The 17617-nt window shown below is 34.3% G+C and overlaps 1 protein-coding gene across 17 annotated transcripts in view; it reads right to left on the reverse strand.

The window, feature by feature from the left end:
• The window catches only part of CTNND2 (catenin delta 2), a 492160-nt gene that overhangs the window by 121452 nt on the left and 353091 nt on the right, over positions 1–17617 (reverse strand). For all 17 annotated transcript variants that reach the window (XR_015748772.1, XM_087961146.1, XM_087961145.1 and 14 more), the window contains one exon: positions 12612–12744. Coding sequence is in view for 16 of the 17 variants with exons in the window: in XM_087961146.1 (XP_087817272.1) it covers positions 12612–12744 (133 nt within the window). In the remaining variant the exon portion in view is untranslated. The remainder of the gene's footprint in view (positions 1–12611; positions 12745–17617) is intronic.

Below are 17617 nucleotides of genomic sequence, written 5' to 3' on the forward strand. Positions count from 1 at the left end.
GGCTTTTGGTCACCATTTGGTTGAGATATATCTGTTAGACAAATATTTTACAAGCTCTGATGTAGAAAAGTATTAGAATTTGACTGCCACATCTTTTGATATTACTTTTTGTTGCCCGTTTTAATAGACAAAGTTGTGTCTAGTAAAAAACAAAAAGATAAGACTTTTTTACTTCAGAGAATGATTTAAAGGCAAGTATAGTCCAGCCAGAACTTCAGAAAAATTCAGTTTCCTGGGAAATTTGATAATGGAAAAGGATTTTTTTAAAGCATGCTGGTGGCTGAAGTTAGGTAATAACTTCGCTAAGAGAGAGATACACAAAAGGGATTTTTGAACAGAAAGTGACAGTTCATATAAAGGACTGCAATCCTGCAGTGTTTACATTACCAACATAGTTTCAGAAGAATCTCTTCAATAATGAACAATGCGGAAAGTACAAATGCTGTTTGAAAAATTAATATCACAAATTCTGCACTGTGGTTTCATGTTCATTTCTACAATGTTGGTAGATCATAGGCACTACCCTTATTTACAGGGTACCCTGGGAAAGGAGGACAGAAAGGAAAACATTGCTTTCCCATGCAGAAGTATATCAAGAAAAAAATATCTTGGAAATTCTTTCTTTTCCCCCATTAAAGCAATATTATATAGAAAAAAGAAGGCTTTATTCAATCTTCTTTTTCCCACTAGACAGGAAGAAACCAAATCAAATCAGTTTTATCTATTATTGCGTGTATTCTCTAGAGTCTTCAACCCAAGATGAAAACTATCAGAATGAGACCATGAAGAAAGTACAATGAAACAAAGACAATAATACCTTAAAAGAGCTATTTAGACAGGAGAGGAGAGAAGGTGGCTGTATGCTTTAAAGGTAGCCTGACCATTAGAGTCACATATTGTAATGGTCATTAAATAAAGTGTCTCAAGTAATAACCCTCAATCCCTGCTCTGCCCAATGCAATTGTTAAATGAATGTGCAGGTTGTTAAGTGGAGGAGGGGATGCGCCTCAGAGGTGGGAAAGGCTCTTGGAGGCCTAGCAAAGGCCCAGGTCTGCCTGTCCTGGGCCTCCCAAAGGCACTTAGTGCTCTGCTCTCTTCCCACCCAGGCCTTGACCTACTCTCAGGCTGGCTACTCAGCCATGCAAAGGAACCTAAAGCTGGTCAGCAGAAGAAACCAGCACACCAACCGACTTCCTACTTCCCATCTGGTCACACAAGGCCTCTTCCTGCCCCTTGGGATTCCCTTTCCTATTGCTGTGGGAAGCCAGAAATTACCTAAAGACAAACTATTGGGGGGTTTTTTAGGTAAAGGAAGCCAGAATTCTACATTCTCACATCTTGTTGAATTGGGCTGACCAAGGTATAGTTAGCTGTATAAAGTATACCCGTTTGCCAACAAAGCCAGCTGTTATGTGGTAAATGAATGCATTTACTACAAAACCAGTTTTACAACAATGTATGACAGATGAACACAATCGATAGCTGGTTTAATAACGTTAAAACCATGACATAATATTTTGTGAATTCAACATAGTGGCTTAACATTCACAGTGTGGTTTAATAGGTGTAATAAACCACAATGATTGGATTCACAGAACTTACTATGTCCAAAACAAAACAAAAGAAAAAACAAACAAACAAAAACATGTAGGGACTTTATGTGTGATTCAGGTCTGCTTTTCAGAGATGAATAATTGGTGGTATATAGACCACCTTATAGGCTTTGGGCAATTTTATATGTTCCATCCACATTCTCATTATACTGGTTTTTTTCATGGTTAATTGATGCACTGCTATCATTATTACAAGAAAACAAGGTCTGGAGGATGCCAGTGTTGGCTGACTTATTCATTCATATTAACAGCTGAGCACATTTCCCTGTTGAGAAAAACTCTGCCATTTTTATTCCATTCTATAAAAACAAAGGTATCAGCGTCCTAAAAATAATTAACAAGCTATATGTCAAATATCTCTATTTAATCTCTATTTAAAGTTTTTGGATTGAAAGGGAAAATAATCTTGCTGAAGAACAGTTGGGTTTCAGAAGGGATCAATCAGTTCTTGAGCAATCTTTAGTTCTTCACCATTTAACAAAGAGATACTTTTCCCAAACCAGAGGTTCTCTTTTCTCAGCATTCACTGATTTTAAATTTGCTTTTAATTTAATTCCAGGGATACACTGTGGAAAAACAACAAGGGGATCCTTAGAAGATTACTCTATTCACTCAATCCTTCCAAACCAACATCACTTTGAGAATCAGATTCTCCAGAAAAGTGTGAGATATTGGCAAAGATATACTGGAGTCCCTCTTCTATTTAATTTGAATACCAATCCTTTTTTGTCCCCATTCATCATCCCTCATGGTATCTTCTCTATCTCTTAGGAAAAAAAGAGAAGATAACCAATTTAGAAGCTGACCAACTTTTTTACAATGAGAAGGAGGACACAAATAAATTGAAGAAAAAAAACAAAGCCACTTGCGTGCGGCACACTCTCTCAAAACAATTCTCCTGTGTGGAGCGCAGGCGTCTCATAATCGCATCTCATTGCACTGTATCAAGCCTTGACGAATCATCATGTCAAATACAAATACATCACATCACACACAATGGATCAGATCGGCATCGATCAAATACAGAGATTTACAGATTAGTCTTCAAATATCAAAAAGGAGGACATGTAGTAGGACACTTTTCAAGAGAGGACAGAACTTACAAAAGAAGGACTGTCTTCCCTAAAAGAGGACAGTTGGTCACCTTACTATTTAGAATAAAAAGAAATTATCAGAAAATGAAAGTCATATATATATTTAAAAAAATCACCTTAAAATGTATAACTGGCAAATCAATGGAAATATTGTATAGTAGCTGTCCACATATGAATAAATGCTTTGCAGTACAATTTCAAGTCCTGAAGAGAACATTTTTATATCTGGCAACTATCGCTCAGCACTGCTCCTCGGGTATCTAGATTTTTTCACTTGAAAAGAGCCCATTTTATCCCAGCAGTTTGGAAAGTTTTCATAGAGAAGGTAATCTCCCAGCCATGATATAGAGTCTAATTCTGCAAGTCTAAAAACTTGAAACCTTGAATATTACTCCTGAAGTCCCAGGATACATAAGGAGCTACACTTCTTGAGGAACAGGTTATATCTTCTTGGAAGCCACAATTTGGTATCATCTTTATAATCTTTGGCTAATCTTTCCCTGCAGATGTGGTTACTCTGATTCTCAGAGTCTACTGTAAATCAATCTGGTTTAAAACAATACTGGCAAATTCTCCTAAATTCTTGATGGATATCTTTTGCTCATTAGGCTCTGATAAGAAGAATTCTTAAACAAAATATGTGGCACATTTATTTTCAAATCAGCTGGCACCCAGCCTTATGGTACGTGCCTTCTTTTTTCTTAATGGGAACGTGTCCGTCACTTTTAGCCCTTCAAAGTAGTCCAGATGAGTAGCACAACCAGAAGTCTTGTTCTATTTTTATTGTAATACTAATAGAATCTTGCAAGGCTGAAAGTATTTTTCCTCTTGACATTTTATTTTTTTATTACATTATCAAATTATAAAATACTAAAGTACAAGGAAAAATGAAAATAAGGGGAAAATCAGGGAGGGCCTTCCATGATCATTTTAGGAGCTCTTCTAGAGACAAAAGAACCTTCATTCTAAGCTCTAACTTTCTTTCTTGCAATTGTTCAGAAGGGTGGTTTTTTTTTTTAGCTTTTCAAACACTGAATGTTGCTGAATGAATGGTTGTAGGTGAAGACCACCTGTATTTCTTTAAACATAAAAGCAGCTTCATAAACCAATTTTTAAAAAGTATATACTGTTTTGGGCAATATAGATAGAATGAAGATATAGATATCTCGTATCTTTGAGCAGGGATATTTACAGTATATGTTTATAGCCAACCCTGATATTCTAATATTGATTTTTTTCATGGCTGCTTTACCCCTCTGATTTATTTTTATTATGCTTATTTTCTCTTATGATGTTATATTTGAAGTGAATATCACTGCATTATTTCACAATAGTGCTTCATTACTTAAACAACTCATTATACTAAGTAATAATTTTCATTCAAAAGGATCTATATGGAGTTGATATTACTTGCATTTTAATGACTATGAATTTAATGACTTTATGAATTTTTAATTTACAAAATGATAACTGACCCAGAACAAACAATAAAATATCCTTTCCCTTTTGAGATATTTAACTTTAGCCTAAATACTACATTGCACATGATGACATTTATTAGTTCCTTATGTTGAAAAATGTAAAGGTTGCACATGAAATGAAATATGTACTTTATCATCATCTATAGATTCAAAATGTCACATAATTGCTGCATGAACTCACTAAGATGAATAAGAAATTATACCAGTCTTTTGGAAGCATTGCTAAAAGATATCCTTTAAAGTGTTGTGTTTAATGCTAAATTTTACAACTAGATTTTAGATTTATCTTGGGATAACATTGGCAAAAGAAAAAGAGGAATGTGCTTCAATATTATAAATATACCTGATAATTTGGGCAAAACTGCATGTATAGTGTAAGTTTGAGAAAGCACTGGAAAATGATAGTTGAATTTGGATAAATCAGACTGGTGAGTACTATACAGCTATCAATGCTGAATACCAAGAAAGAACAAGAGAAACAATTGAAATCATGGATTGAGGGACAGTTACTAAGAGCACCATGGATTACAAGAAAAACTAATCACTCCTCAACAACAACAACAACAAACTGACCACTGCCTTGAGGCAATGTAAGAAGAAACTCATATAGGTATGAGGTCAGTGGAGGATAGATTAGCAAAAAAATATTATATTTAGCAAGATTGAAGGAAACAGAAAACAATTGAGTAAAGTAGATGGATGGAAGCAAAGAGATTAACAGAGTTCCCCTGGAAATGCTAAAGACTACTATCAGAAAGAAGTTTCTGTTTGTGCATAATTGCCAGGAGTGAAGTCTGCTTTGATTGCACCTAGCAAAATTAAACTTTTCAACCTCAAGTCATAACCTAAAATATTTTTAGAATATTGCCATCACACATAGCTTACATCACAGAAATAAACTGACAAACTCTAAATGAGTTTCGACCATATGGGATTTGACATTTGACCTGTAGACATCAGCAGAACCAAAGTTCCCCTGATGTTTATCAGAAAGTAGAACTAACTTAATATAAAAGAACTGAGGAAGAGATATAGCACAAGGCTTCAATTTCCCTATTCTCGTGTTTCCCCAACTCACTTTTCTAATCCTAAAACTGGTTTATTTACAGAATGCAAATTTAGCTTGCTTGACCCCAGAACTTTGTTTTTAAAGAATGGGAGTAAATTCAGTGTTCAGTATATAACTAACGTAAAAACATGCAAATATTAAAATTTTCTGGCCTGTGTCTATATATATTATTTTTAAAAAGTTTAAAAAAGATAAGAAAAATGAAGGAAAAAAATCCTAAAAACATTATAAATATTAGATTCTAACTTCTCCTTTTTCATATTTTAATATAAAGTTTTTACAGACATTTAAATTGTTGGGTGTATATCCGATTTCATTTCTATTGTCAGATCTTTTTCTCTTTTTCCCTTCACTTATATATGCCTTGCTGTGTCATGTTAATTCTCAAGTATGCATTGAAACATCCTATGTTATCATACATATGATTAACCCCTTTAGCAAAGTGAAATATTAAGAATAAAAGTTAATAGCTTGCTTGCATATAGTTTGCCTCCCGCTATAACACACCAGACTTCAATCTAAATATGTTTTAAGAATGCCTTTCCCTGATGGCTTTTCCCAGCCATTAATTCCAGTAATATTCTTAGCCATTTAATTGGATAATATAAGTCAATATAAATGCTCATGACTCTATAGCATTACATCTAGGAGATTGTGTAAAGATGGTTTCAGAGATCAAAAGAAACATATGATATGAAATGTTTATTTAAAAAAATAATACTTTTCAAAAAAACAGGGGAAAGGAAAAAGAACATGCTAATTTCAATAGACTTGACTGACAGAAATTTAGAAACTGACAGAAATTTAGGTATGTATGTTCAGTGAAAAGGCAATAAAAATCTCGGTTGGCATAACAAAGATTATAATTAAAATAATGATTGTGCTGTAATTAAAACTATTTAGGACATTTATTCCTAAAAGTGGAGAATGCAAATCTTGCAATTTCAGCAAGTTCTTGTACTGGATTGTTGCAGTTTATTTAGAAGCATAAATAGCCCAATTCAATTAAGAAAGAACAAAATTAAAAAAAAGCTGCATTATGAATGTATATAGATTGTCAAGGGATCAAGAACATAAAAATACAGATCACTACAAATCAAGAGTAAAGGCAATTAACTGAAAAACAACATTTTAACCTTTTAAACAGTGATTAAATGTGATCGTAACTGTGATTTTTGGATAATTTATCTCTCTCCCACCCACCCCCCTTACAAAAATCCAACAACATAAATCCTGGTTTTACTTACAATTTACAGAAGGCTTGAATAGCCAGTTTATAATTGTCCAAGCTGATCATCACCCATCTGTGGCTCTCATCTTTTGCTAACTGCCTCCAAGTGAGATAAATGGAAGGTTGACAGACCATGTACTGCTGGTGGAAATTAGCCTGTAGGCAAAAGTTGGATTGGCCTGCTATACAGAAATCAGTAGAAAAGGAATGGGAAAAAACACTCCTAGTTTCTGTCCTGTGTTCATTTTGATTACTTTTGTTATAATAAAATGATGGCCAAAGATGCATGAAGTGAATGAAAGCGATATTCTTACTTATAAAAGTGTTCGTTAAGGATGGAAGGCAGACAGAGAAATAAAACGGATAGTCCACTAGTCACTGCCCCCTTATTTCACCTCTCTAACCAGTCTGCTGCTACTGTGGCTTTCATGGGTGAAATTAATTTCCTAGCATACAGAAAAAAGTCACTGATGCCAGAAACCTTTGTGACCTGTTATATCATTGCCACTGATGGCCTGCTGCCATTTTCCATCAGGACAAAATGATGCTGGCATGTGAAACCGTGCAATACAATCCTTTTGTGAAAGATTTACAGAAGAGCTAAATTACTTTAAAACTGTGAGAAATTACTTCAGAAGAATTACCTTTTTGTTTAACAAGAGCGCTTTTTAAAAAAAAGTTTGCAACTAAACCTGTACTGCTGTTCTCCTTGTTTTCTTCCTTAGTAAGATAGTGTACGATCTATCTCTCAATGTTATCTATTTAAAAGACTTCTAAACTGGAGATTTTCCTAGTGTAGCCTATCACCAGTTCACATGGCATATGATTTCTATCACATCAGTCTAGGTGGTTTTCAGCCAACACAAGATGCAATTTGATTGTATTCTGACAACTGTATAACAAAGTCCATCTGAAACATGATGACATGTATGTTTTATAAATAAGCAGGAAATTTTACTCAGCTTTTCTTTTTCAAGATTAACTACATTATGTTGCACTTGAAAAAGTATGCAATTGTTTTCAGATTCAGGACCTTTCTTAGAGTTTATGGACTTTCAATCATGAGTGAAAGTTTTTGTCAAAAACAGTTCCAAGAATTAAGGCAAGAACTAATGCTAAATTTGATTTGATTTCAATTAGATTAACAAAAAAAAAAAATCAACCACAGTATGACTAAGTCTCAAGCCTGACCATTATTTTATGTATAAATAAAAAAGCAACAGCACCCGTTAAAATAGGTGCTGGAGTGGATTTTTGTAATAAAGCTAAGAGCTGAGTTCAAATCAAATTAAAGCTACAAATATGATCTAATAATTAAAATTTCTTTGAAAAAACAAAATGGGATTATCATAAGCACATATTGGCCTTCTTTAATGTAGTGATATGAGCATTAAAGGGAAGGAATGTAACTCTTCAGAAAATTGAATTCCATTGAATTATTTGTTAAAAATGAGTGAAAAATAAGAAGCAGAAGGGCTAGTACATATCTTTTCATGCCTTCTTGTGTGGCCACTGTTTTGCAAAGAACTTGACATTATTTCTTCATGTTTGCAGAATTACCAAACTCAAAGAAAACATAGGCTTAATTTTAATTTCTGTTGTCACAAGAATTCAATCTGACCATATGTGGACTGATAAATCATTAACTGTTGGGACTTTTGTAAAATCTAATCCCAACTATTGATGCCAATGCTCTGAAATGAATTGCTAAATAATACTGACTAATGCCACTAGTAAACATTTAATAAATGAACTATTCAAAATGTTGCTAAGGTTTTAAGATCAAATGCAGTGCAATGTGTGAGATTAGGTGGTGAAAATCAGGGATTGACTTCAAAACTATCCTTTAAACTAATATATTTGTTACAATTAGTATGGGTTAAATGGAGGAATCCAAAATATAGAATTGCCTTGAATTTTTTGCAGAAGGGATAGCAGCATAAAATTTTTGTTTTATTGCATATTAAATGAAAATGACCCATTTCTTAAGAATAGATATATGATTGTACCGTATTTTTTCTTTTAATACTACCGGTAGCAAAGGTAACCTGGCCTTATATACTAGCTGCTGGTTGGCAAGGATGCAAAAAAGAATGCTAGTCTGGAATAGTCTTTGATCTGATCCCAAACTAGATTTACTTTGGGGTGCTATTGCTATTGCATCCATATAAATTTGGAAAAGAAAAATTAAATGCCTTCCTAATGAAATCAATAAAAGCAAACAAAGAGTGTTTTATGAATAGGTTAGGCACAGAACAACAAATATGAATAGGACACTGTGAAAATCCTAAATGGCGTAAATTGGCCACTAAGTTAGTTTTTCAGCACCATTGTAACTTTGAAGGTGTGATGACCCAGGGTGGGATACAAAATAAAAACAGGTAAAACCCCTTTTATTCCTTCACTTTGCTTCCAAGCTCCAAATATCCTTGACTAAAGACAAAAAACTCCCACACAAGCAGTTACAAGAAGGACGAAATGCCGTTTAAACTAAAAATGCCTATAAATTATAAAGAGTAAAAAACAACACAACCAGGCAAGATAAGGGCTTGAAGACTTTGACAGATATCAGAACACACACTGGGAAAGATGCCAAACTCAGAGAGGAACAATAAACTAGAGATATTTCCACGCTTTTTTTCCAGCACTCCCCGTATGCATGTCTGTCCCCTTATCCAGTTGTCACAGCTGCAGCCCAGGAAGGGGATCAAGGCCCTCTCCTCCACAGTAGACCATGTCTCTCCCTTATCCTCTCCTCCCTGCATGCCCTAGGATGGAGAGGGGACGGGCCTGGGTTCTCCTCTGATTGCCCAGCTGTCCTCTGCCCTTCCCCAGCCTCCTCCACAACCTCCGGAGCCACAATTCCACTCCCTATCAGCTGTTCCTCCTTTCCCTTAGAGTCAGTCTCCATCAAGGGCATGACAGAAGGGTTGCAGAATGAGCAATCAGTAAACAAGGACTACCTGTATCTCTAATTATGATTCTGCAAATTGTACCAAGCAGCTTGGTAGAGTTAAGAATTTAATGTGAGGAAATGCTGTTAAAACAAAAAAGGTATAAGCTACAATATAAGTGTCATAGTTGCACTACCTGAAGTGAGTCTAAAGCAGGCTGCCTCAAACATTTTGTTCCCACAATGAATGACAACCCTTCTTCTTTCCATTTCATATTCATAAGTGCACTGAACTGATATTAGAATTTTATTTTAGCATTCATAATGAAACAGCATATTTTTTATCATATCTAAATGCAGCAACATAAATGGCAAGGCAACAAATTTTATTTTTCAAAATCTTGCTGTCATTCACTGTCTTTTAAGGTTCATGCCTGGAACAGCTGTTGCACTTTGGTAATGTCAGAGCTAGATCTGGAGTAAAGGATTCCTAAATCAATCTGATCTTCTTTTTTGTTAGAGTGGCTGGTTTGGTTGACCATGGGAATGTGGTAGACAAAAATAAATCTTGACCAGCAAAGTTGAGATCCTAGTTGAGAAGATGATAATATATGAATTGGTCTATGCATACTATGCTAGCTAAACAACTGTACCCAACAAGCATATCTTAATGGTCCCCACATCCAGATGGTAGGAGTAATTAAATAATGTACCACAGTACTGTGTTCTAGATCCATACTATTAAAATATTTATAAATGACTTGGATAAAGGGTTACAAAATAAGTTTATGAGATCTGTGTATAACAAAAGATAAATTGTAGCAAACATGTTAGAGGGTAATATAATATGAAGGAAGATCTGGCAAACTGGAATAATGAACAGAAGCCAAACAGATGAATCTTCACAGAAAGAAAAGGAAAGTTCTTCTTCAAATAGGAAAAAAAATCAAAGATATGACCGAGGACACCATGTACTGAGTAAAAATGTGCATGAAAAGTATCAGGATATTTTGATGGTTCACATGCTGAACATTAGCCAACACTGTGAACCACCTGGGGAAAAAAAGCAAATGCAATTCTCAACTGCATTAACAGAGGTATGGTATAAAGGTCAAGAGAAGTATTCTTTCCTCTCTATTCTGTACTGGTTAGACCACACCAGTAATTTTGCATCCAATTCTGAACACTATGTTTAGGAAGCACACTGGAAAACCGGACTAAGTCCAGAGGACAGCAGCCATCATTATAACAGAAATACAAAGAACATTAGAAATTGCTGGCTATGTTTAGCTTGATTGCCAGGAAACATGACAGCTGTCTTAAAGTAGCTAAAGGGCTGTCATGTAGGAGACAATAAGCATTTCTGTTTACTGTTATTCCAGGAAACCTTATAAGAAAGCAGTCTGGACATCAGGAAGAATTTCTTACCGATAAGGACTGTTTAACAATATAATACATTGCCTCAGGAAGAGGTGGATTGCTTTGCTGGAAGTGTGTAAACAGAGGTTAGAAAGCCATCTGTCAGAGATGCTATAATAGTGCCCTGGAGAGGCAATTGGACTAGATGATCTCTAAGATACTTTTTATTCTATGATTCAAATTAAGTACTCCAGGATTCCCTGAGGTCTGAAATGGAAGCATGCCATTTCATAGCATAAATCTTGTTTACTCAGAATATGGAAAAATAAGTTTCATGCTGCCAACTTACTGCAACTCTAGCAAGAAGAGCAATCTATAAGAGCTAATCATAAAATATAATGTGCAGAATGGACTGATCAGCTGTTCAATCACTAAGGCTCCTAAAGGACTTCCTGAAAATGGCAAAAGAACAACTTACAGAAGCTTCCTAAAAGTGATCAGTTTGATGTCAATGGAAAGGACTTGCCGATGTACATTTAAAAGAAACTATTACCTATTAGCTTCTTTTCCAAGAAAAATCAAGAGATGAATAATCATTTTAATGAAAGTTTAAGTAGAAGCTGATTGCAAAAATGAAAACATATTGGGAAATTATACATATGAGAATAATAAATGCAAAATCTTTTCAAAACAAAATTACAACTACAGGTGTCCTCATTTACTGACCCATAAACTAATTTACCAGCTGCAATAGGGACTCACAACTCCATCACTAAGCAGCACAGTCATTAGGCACCAAATTACAATGACAGTTCCTGTTAGTTCTGAATACAGTTAAGTGAATTACCACAGGTTGATAATCACAACATGATGTGGCTTGTGGTTTCTTGCTGGTTTTCTTATTGACTTTGCTTTTCAGAAGCTGCCTATGAAGTTGTATACGGAGATCACATGACTGCAGGATACTGCAACTGTCATAAATGTGAGCCACTTACCAAATGCCAAATACATGACCATATGAGCACAGGAACGCTGCGATGGCTGCAACTTTGAGGACCATTTTGGACCATTTTTAAGTCTTGTTTTTCAGAGCCATTGTAACTTTGAATGGTCATTGACCGAATGAATGGTCAATAAGCTAGAACTATATGTACAATTTTTGGTGACATTTTTATAAGTACCCCCATTAATATGATTCTCCTTAGCTCCCAATGCCTTATGTGAACTAAATAAATCATCTATTCTTGCAACAATCCCTTGTAGAAAGAGATGTAGAGTAATGCTACAAGCCCTCATGTATTTCTGAGAGGAAGAAATGATAGAAATCCTTAACTTGCTTTTAAGAACAACTCAAGACAGAAGTCTCTGGATCAGGGAGTTATCATATTCCATAAAAATCAGAGAAGCCTGTTTTTGTTTTGTTTGTTAAGCCAGGATATTTAAGACGGACTAATATAATACTTTGGTTTTGTACTGAGAAGCTTTTAAAAAGTGATATTTTAGAGAACCTGTTTAACCTGACCAAACCAGATTAAATTGTATTTTCCCTCTCATCAAGACATAGCTGTAAGGAAAAAAATAAGCAAAAAGTGGTATCAAAATTGATGAACACATTTTTCATAACACAGAGAGCACTGAAAGTTGCACATACCTTTACAATAAAAAGGGCAATTAGCTTTATTCTTCCCAAACAGAATCCATGAAGCCAGCCCCAAAATGCTCAGGTCTTCAGCCCAGTTCAAACAAAGTTACTATTCAGAAGTACTTAATACTGGTCTGATGAAGCCACTTCAGAATTGCAACATCGAGATGCGGACACACATACAAATACACAGAGAGATATATTCTCTCCTATTAAATGATTTTCTTACCTCAGCTTTTATCTTATTGTCGCCAAAGCATAAATGCTGTAAATAAGCAGCAGCATTAGACTGTACAGAGGGGAACTGATGCTGTAACATCTGAATAACTTCTGGAAGTTCCGGATCTCGCCATCCAAACTCTCTGTATACAAAGAAACAAGGAAAGATCCATCAGTGTTCATGTGGTTGAAATGCTTAATGGTTTAATGTATTAATAGGAAATTGTTTGTGAGTGAGGGGGAATATTACCTCTGGAACGTATATGAAAAGGTAATTACTGCCATTACCACCCCAATCTTTTAAAAAAGTTTAGAAAATAGCTTTCATTAGATTAGGATCTTCAAGTTCTATTATTCTAAAATAATAGAAATAGAATGCACTATAGGAAGCCCTGATAAGGATTACGAAAATAAAATACACAAAAAGCACAGCCAATATTCACAGGCATGCTATCTCATTGATGTGGAGCAATACCAACCCATGGATAAGATTTTTTGTGGGGTGGGAGGACGGACACAACTTTCTCACAAGAGAAGACATTAGAAGTTAATGCCCTGAATGGCCACTTACTGCAGCAAGAAAAGGCATTATAGATGCAAAGACAAGCAGATTCCTATCCTCTCTTGAAGCAGTCACCATACACAAAATCTTTTAGCCTATTCTTTTCAATAGACAGGATGAATGCATTACTTTTATTGAGGTATGAGATTCCTTTCCTTTCTTTGGTTTTTTTAATACTACCTCTGCTATTTCCAAATTTTAGAGAAAGTCTCCAGCTAAATAGTTTCTCTTAGCATTCGAGCAAAATTATCAACAACGTATATGACTCTATCTATCTATCTATCTATCTATCTATCTATCTATCTATCTATCTATCTATCTATCTATCTACATATATAGTGATATATGTACAATATATATAGAATGTAAATATAACCACAATATTTGCTTTTATAAATAATTTCTTCTGTTTTCTGCATTCAGATAAGTGTAGACTGCTGGCAACTAAACAACTCAATTCTTCGGAAAAATGAAGGACTTAATTCACCTTTCTTTTGATACTATACTCCTAGGAGATAAAATTCATTGCTAGGTTCATGACATTGTTTTAATTCTCTTGTAGTTATTGCCTGCATTTGTATCTCATGCTAAGCTAAAGACTGACACTTGGTCACTGATCTAGGATATGCACCATGTACAAGTACATATACCTATGTAATCAGTTTTTATGATATTCATTTTTATTTCAAAGGAATATATTTTACTTTATTATTGTTACTTTCTATTGTTCATCTATGACATTTTAGCTTTGGAACAATCCTTGGAGAGATGAAGAAACAAAGATTTCTTACTATAAAATAATGCTTAGGGAGAAACATGTTTTTTCTTTCTGTATAACAAAGTAACATGGTGTATTCTCTCATGTTGTGTCTGTGGTTGGGTATATATGTACATTTGCTCCAGATCATGTGTCTAGGAGAAAGTGAGCTTAAAACGGAGCCAATATTCTGAGTCACTTATGCAACTGCCTTTTTTGTAAAGATGCAGTAAGGACTTTTTCTCCTGTAATATTTGTAATCCTTTAAAAAATTGTATACACTAAAGTACCAATTCAGTGTTTGTTTAAAACTGTATCCATCTACTTAGTAGAAAAAGAAAAAAGTAGTCTGGATGTTGGCACCGTCATGAAACACAGGCTTTAGATAAATGCTCATTTCATGGCTAATAATGTCCACTATGCTAATCATTTCATGAACAACCATCTCATGGCAATCATTCTGTGAGACTGCTACAACAGGCTCTCAAAATTCTAAATGGGCTAAAAAACTAAATTAAATTGACTCAATTAAAGTGACCACCCACAAAAATAGTTTTGTTACATTTTAAGATTATACTCCAGAATATTTCATAATATACAGAAACAAGGTATTTGGAACAAATTAATAATTGTTATAGAACACAATGTGCGCAATTCACAATTATCACTGATTATAGATATCATTTTTAAACCTTTTATCCTATGACCTAGAATTAAAATTTGATATATAGCATCAATAAAGATATATTATTTTATTTTATATTCCACCATGTTCCAATGATGTTACTAATTAATAAAAATCAAGATGTCCTGTAATTGTGGCTAATGTAAAGCTACTTTTTAAAAGGTGGAAGCAAATATTTTCCTTCACTAGCCATTTATAGACCAGATGAGGGACAAAATAATTCTGACAACAGGAACAGTTTTATGAGCATTAATAAATTGGTAAATGGATTTTTATATGAATCAAAAAATGCAGGTTATTTTTCAGAATGAATAGAATACTACTTGTTCATTTTTAAAATGGAATTCTGTTCTATTCTATTCTCAGTGGCGCATATTTCTAGTTGAAGAAATACATGTTTTTCTACTTATTCTTATTTTAAACCAAAATCTGGTAATACAGTCATGATTGGGACTCTCAAATGCAGGATGAGAAAAGGCTAATCTTTGTTTCATCCATGCAAGTCCATAGAGCTTGAGAAACAGAAATGCACAGTTCTGTTAGGCAGTCACTTCTGGACTTTATATTATTTTCTGCACTTTTCATTAGGCTTTGAAAAAATGCTGGCATGTGTGAAAATAAACTAACTTACAATAAGCTATGATTACAGACTCAGAAAATTTTACCACTTTTAACCAGAATCTGATCTATGTACAGCTTAGCATTGTACATGATTTCAGTCATTGTATGGAGGAATGTATGCATCACTATTTGACAAATGATTTATATTATATTACATTCTGAAAACAAGACTGTTTTGAATTAGTTCAGTGAAAACTTATTTTTGTATTTTTCTTTGCCTTACTTAAGCCTGTACAACTGCATCATATTAATAATGTACTCCAGCATGATCTACATTTGCAACTGTTTTCATGACAATCTGCAACATTTCAAGGTCTCAAAACCTAACATAAATTTATAAAAGATATGGTTGACTTTACATAATGTTTTTGGGGTCCCCCCTTATATTATTATTTTTTGCTCAAAATGAGAATCAATCTTTAAATAAGTCCCCAAGCTTGAATTCAAACCTTAAAACTCTTCTAGAACAGCATTAATTACAGAAATACAGATAGTATTTTCCCATTAATATGCTAGAGATTGTCAATTTTCCAAATATACTGTTTAGGACATTGATGATCTACACATGGAAATAAATGCACAACAAATGGATATAAACCAAGTACTTAATAAGAATATATCTGTTTTGCAAGATTGGTTGACAATAGTGATCAGACTGTGTATTAATTTAAATCAGTACAGTATTAACCAGGATAACTCTATTACATTCACAACAGCATCTGTTAAAAACAAGTAAACACAAGACTTGTATGTTATCTGTCAGGAATCCCGGACTGTGGACTGGCACTGGACCATGGCATCCCAACTGGGCTGCACAAACAAGCAAAGCCCCATCCACAGGATGCAAGCAGAATATAAAACCACACCCCTTCTGATCCGTAGAAAAACCTTTCTCTATGGAACCGGTCCCTGGTGCCCAAAAGGTTGGGGGGCACTATTATAGGTAATAATTGCTCTAGTTGTGCAATAATTGGATTTCAAGACTGGAGTAATTCATTTCTAGAAAAAAGTATATTTTAACAGATAAAATAATTCTAGCACCCTGTAGTGGAGAATAAACTTAATATGCCAACTGATCATTTATTCACAATTAATAAAGGGTTGTAGGTAATATGGGCATTTAGTGCATATTATTTCAGAAACCTAAAATAGTATAAATTATTTTGGGCTTCCATGAAAACCAATTATGTTTCTTCATTTTGCATACTTAAATACCGTGGTGGCGCAGTGGTTAGAATGCAGTACTGCAAGCTACTTCTGCTGACTGCAGTTCGACAGTTCAATTCTCACTGGCTCAAGGTTGATTCAGCCTCCCATCCTTTTGAGGTGAGTAAAATGAAGACCCAGATTGTTGGGGGCAATATGCTGACTCTGTAAACTGCTTAGAGGTGTTTTTAAAGCACTGTGAAGTGGTATATAAGTCTAAAAGCTATTGCCATTTATAAACTTCACAGCAATGATTTAGAACTAATAGGAAGCATAGATATTTTTATCTGAAAATGAATGCACTCTGATTCTTCCCTTCTTCGGTCTCAAGAAAACTATATTCTTGTCCACTTCGATTTATGTGCCATCCAAAACAATAGAGACTAGGCAATTGATACCTAGTCAGATCAGGATTGAGGGACAGCTGTTTAGAGAGATTTTCTCTATTCAGATTATATGGGAAAAGCTGCTGACTTTATTTTTATTTTATTCATACTTCATTTATCTATACGTGCTTGTCACAGGAGAGTAAAAAAATAAATAAAAATTCACCCTCCCCATTAGCAAAAGAAGTTAAAGAAAAGTAATATATAGATATAAAATGGGGAATATCTGATTTGGTCATGTCTGAAAAACTTTCAGCACCAAAGTGAAGATAAGTTAAAAGAGTGAAACAGATTTTGAAAAGAAGCTGGTCCTGTATAATACCACTGGATTTTTCATTGGCCAGACAGTACCTTTTCATTACTTAAAATGTACTAACTTGTAATACGTTTACTTTCTGCGAACCTTCACAATTTGTCTCTACATCAAAGTAGCATTTAGATCCAATTATTGGATTGTAATTTACAAACTCTTAAAAGAAACCTGAATAGATATAATGAAAGGCAATGAGGATGATCAGGGAACTAAATCAGGGACACTAAAACTTATCACGGCATAAAAGAGGAATTGGACATATTTAGTGAGGCAGCATTTGTTTCAAAAAAATTCAAAAAAGATACTCTAGAATATGTGGCAGCAATAATGCTAAACATCTTTAAATCAGTCATGTCTTTTTTTCAGGCTTCTACAGGAACCTTTTTCCCTCATGAAATGTCAGAGAAAATCCTAATGTTTGCCTTAGTGTTAGGTGTTAACATGTTATATCCTGTGAAACTTTATAATTTATTTATGCACCAAGAC

The sequence above is a fragment of the Notechis scutatus genome, chromosome 3 (genome assembly GCF_049901735.1).
Source record: "Notechis scutatus isolate UNSWTSFEM ecotype Mainland chromosome 3, rNotScu1.2, whole genome shotgun sequence".
Classification (NCBI taxonomy): Eukaryota; Metazoa; Chordata; class Lepidosauria; order Squamata; family Elapidae; genus Notechis; species Notechis scutatus.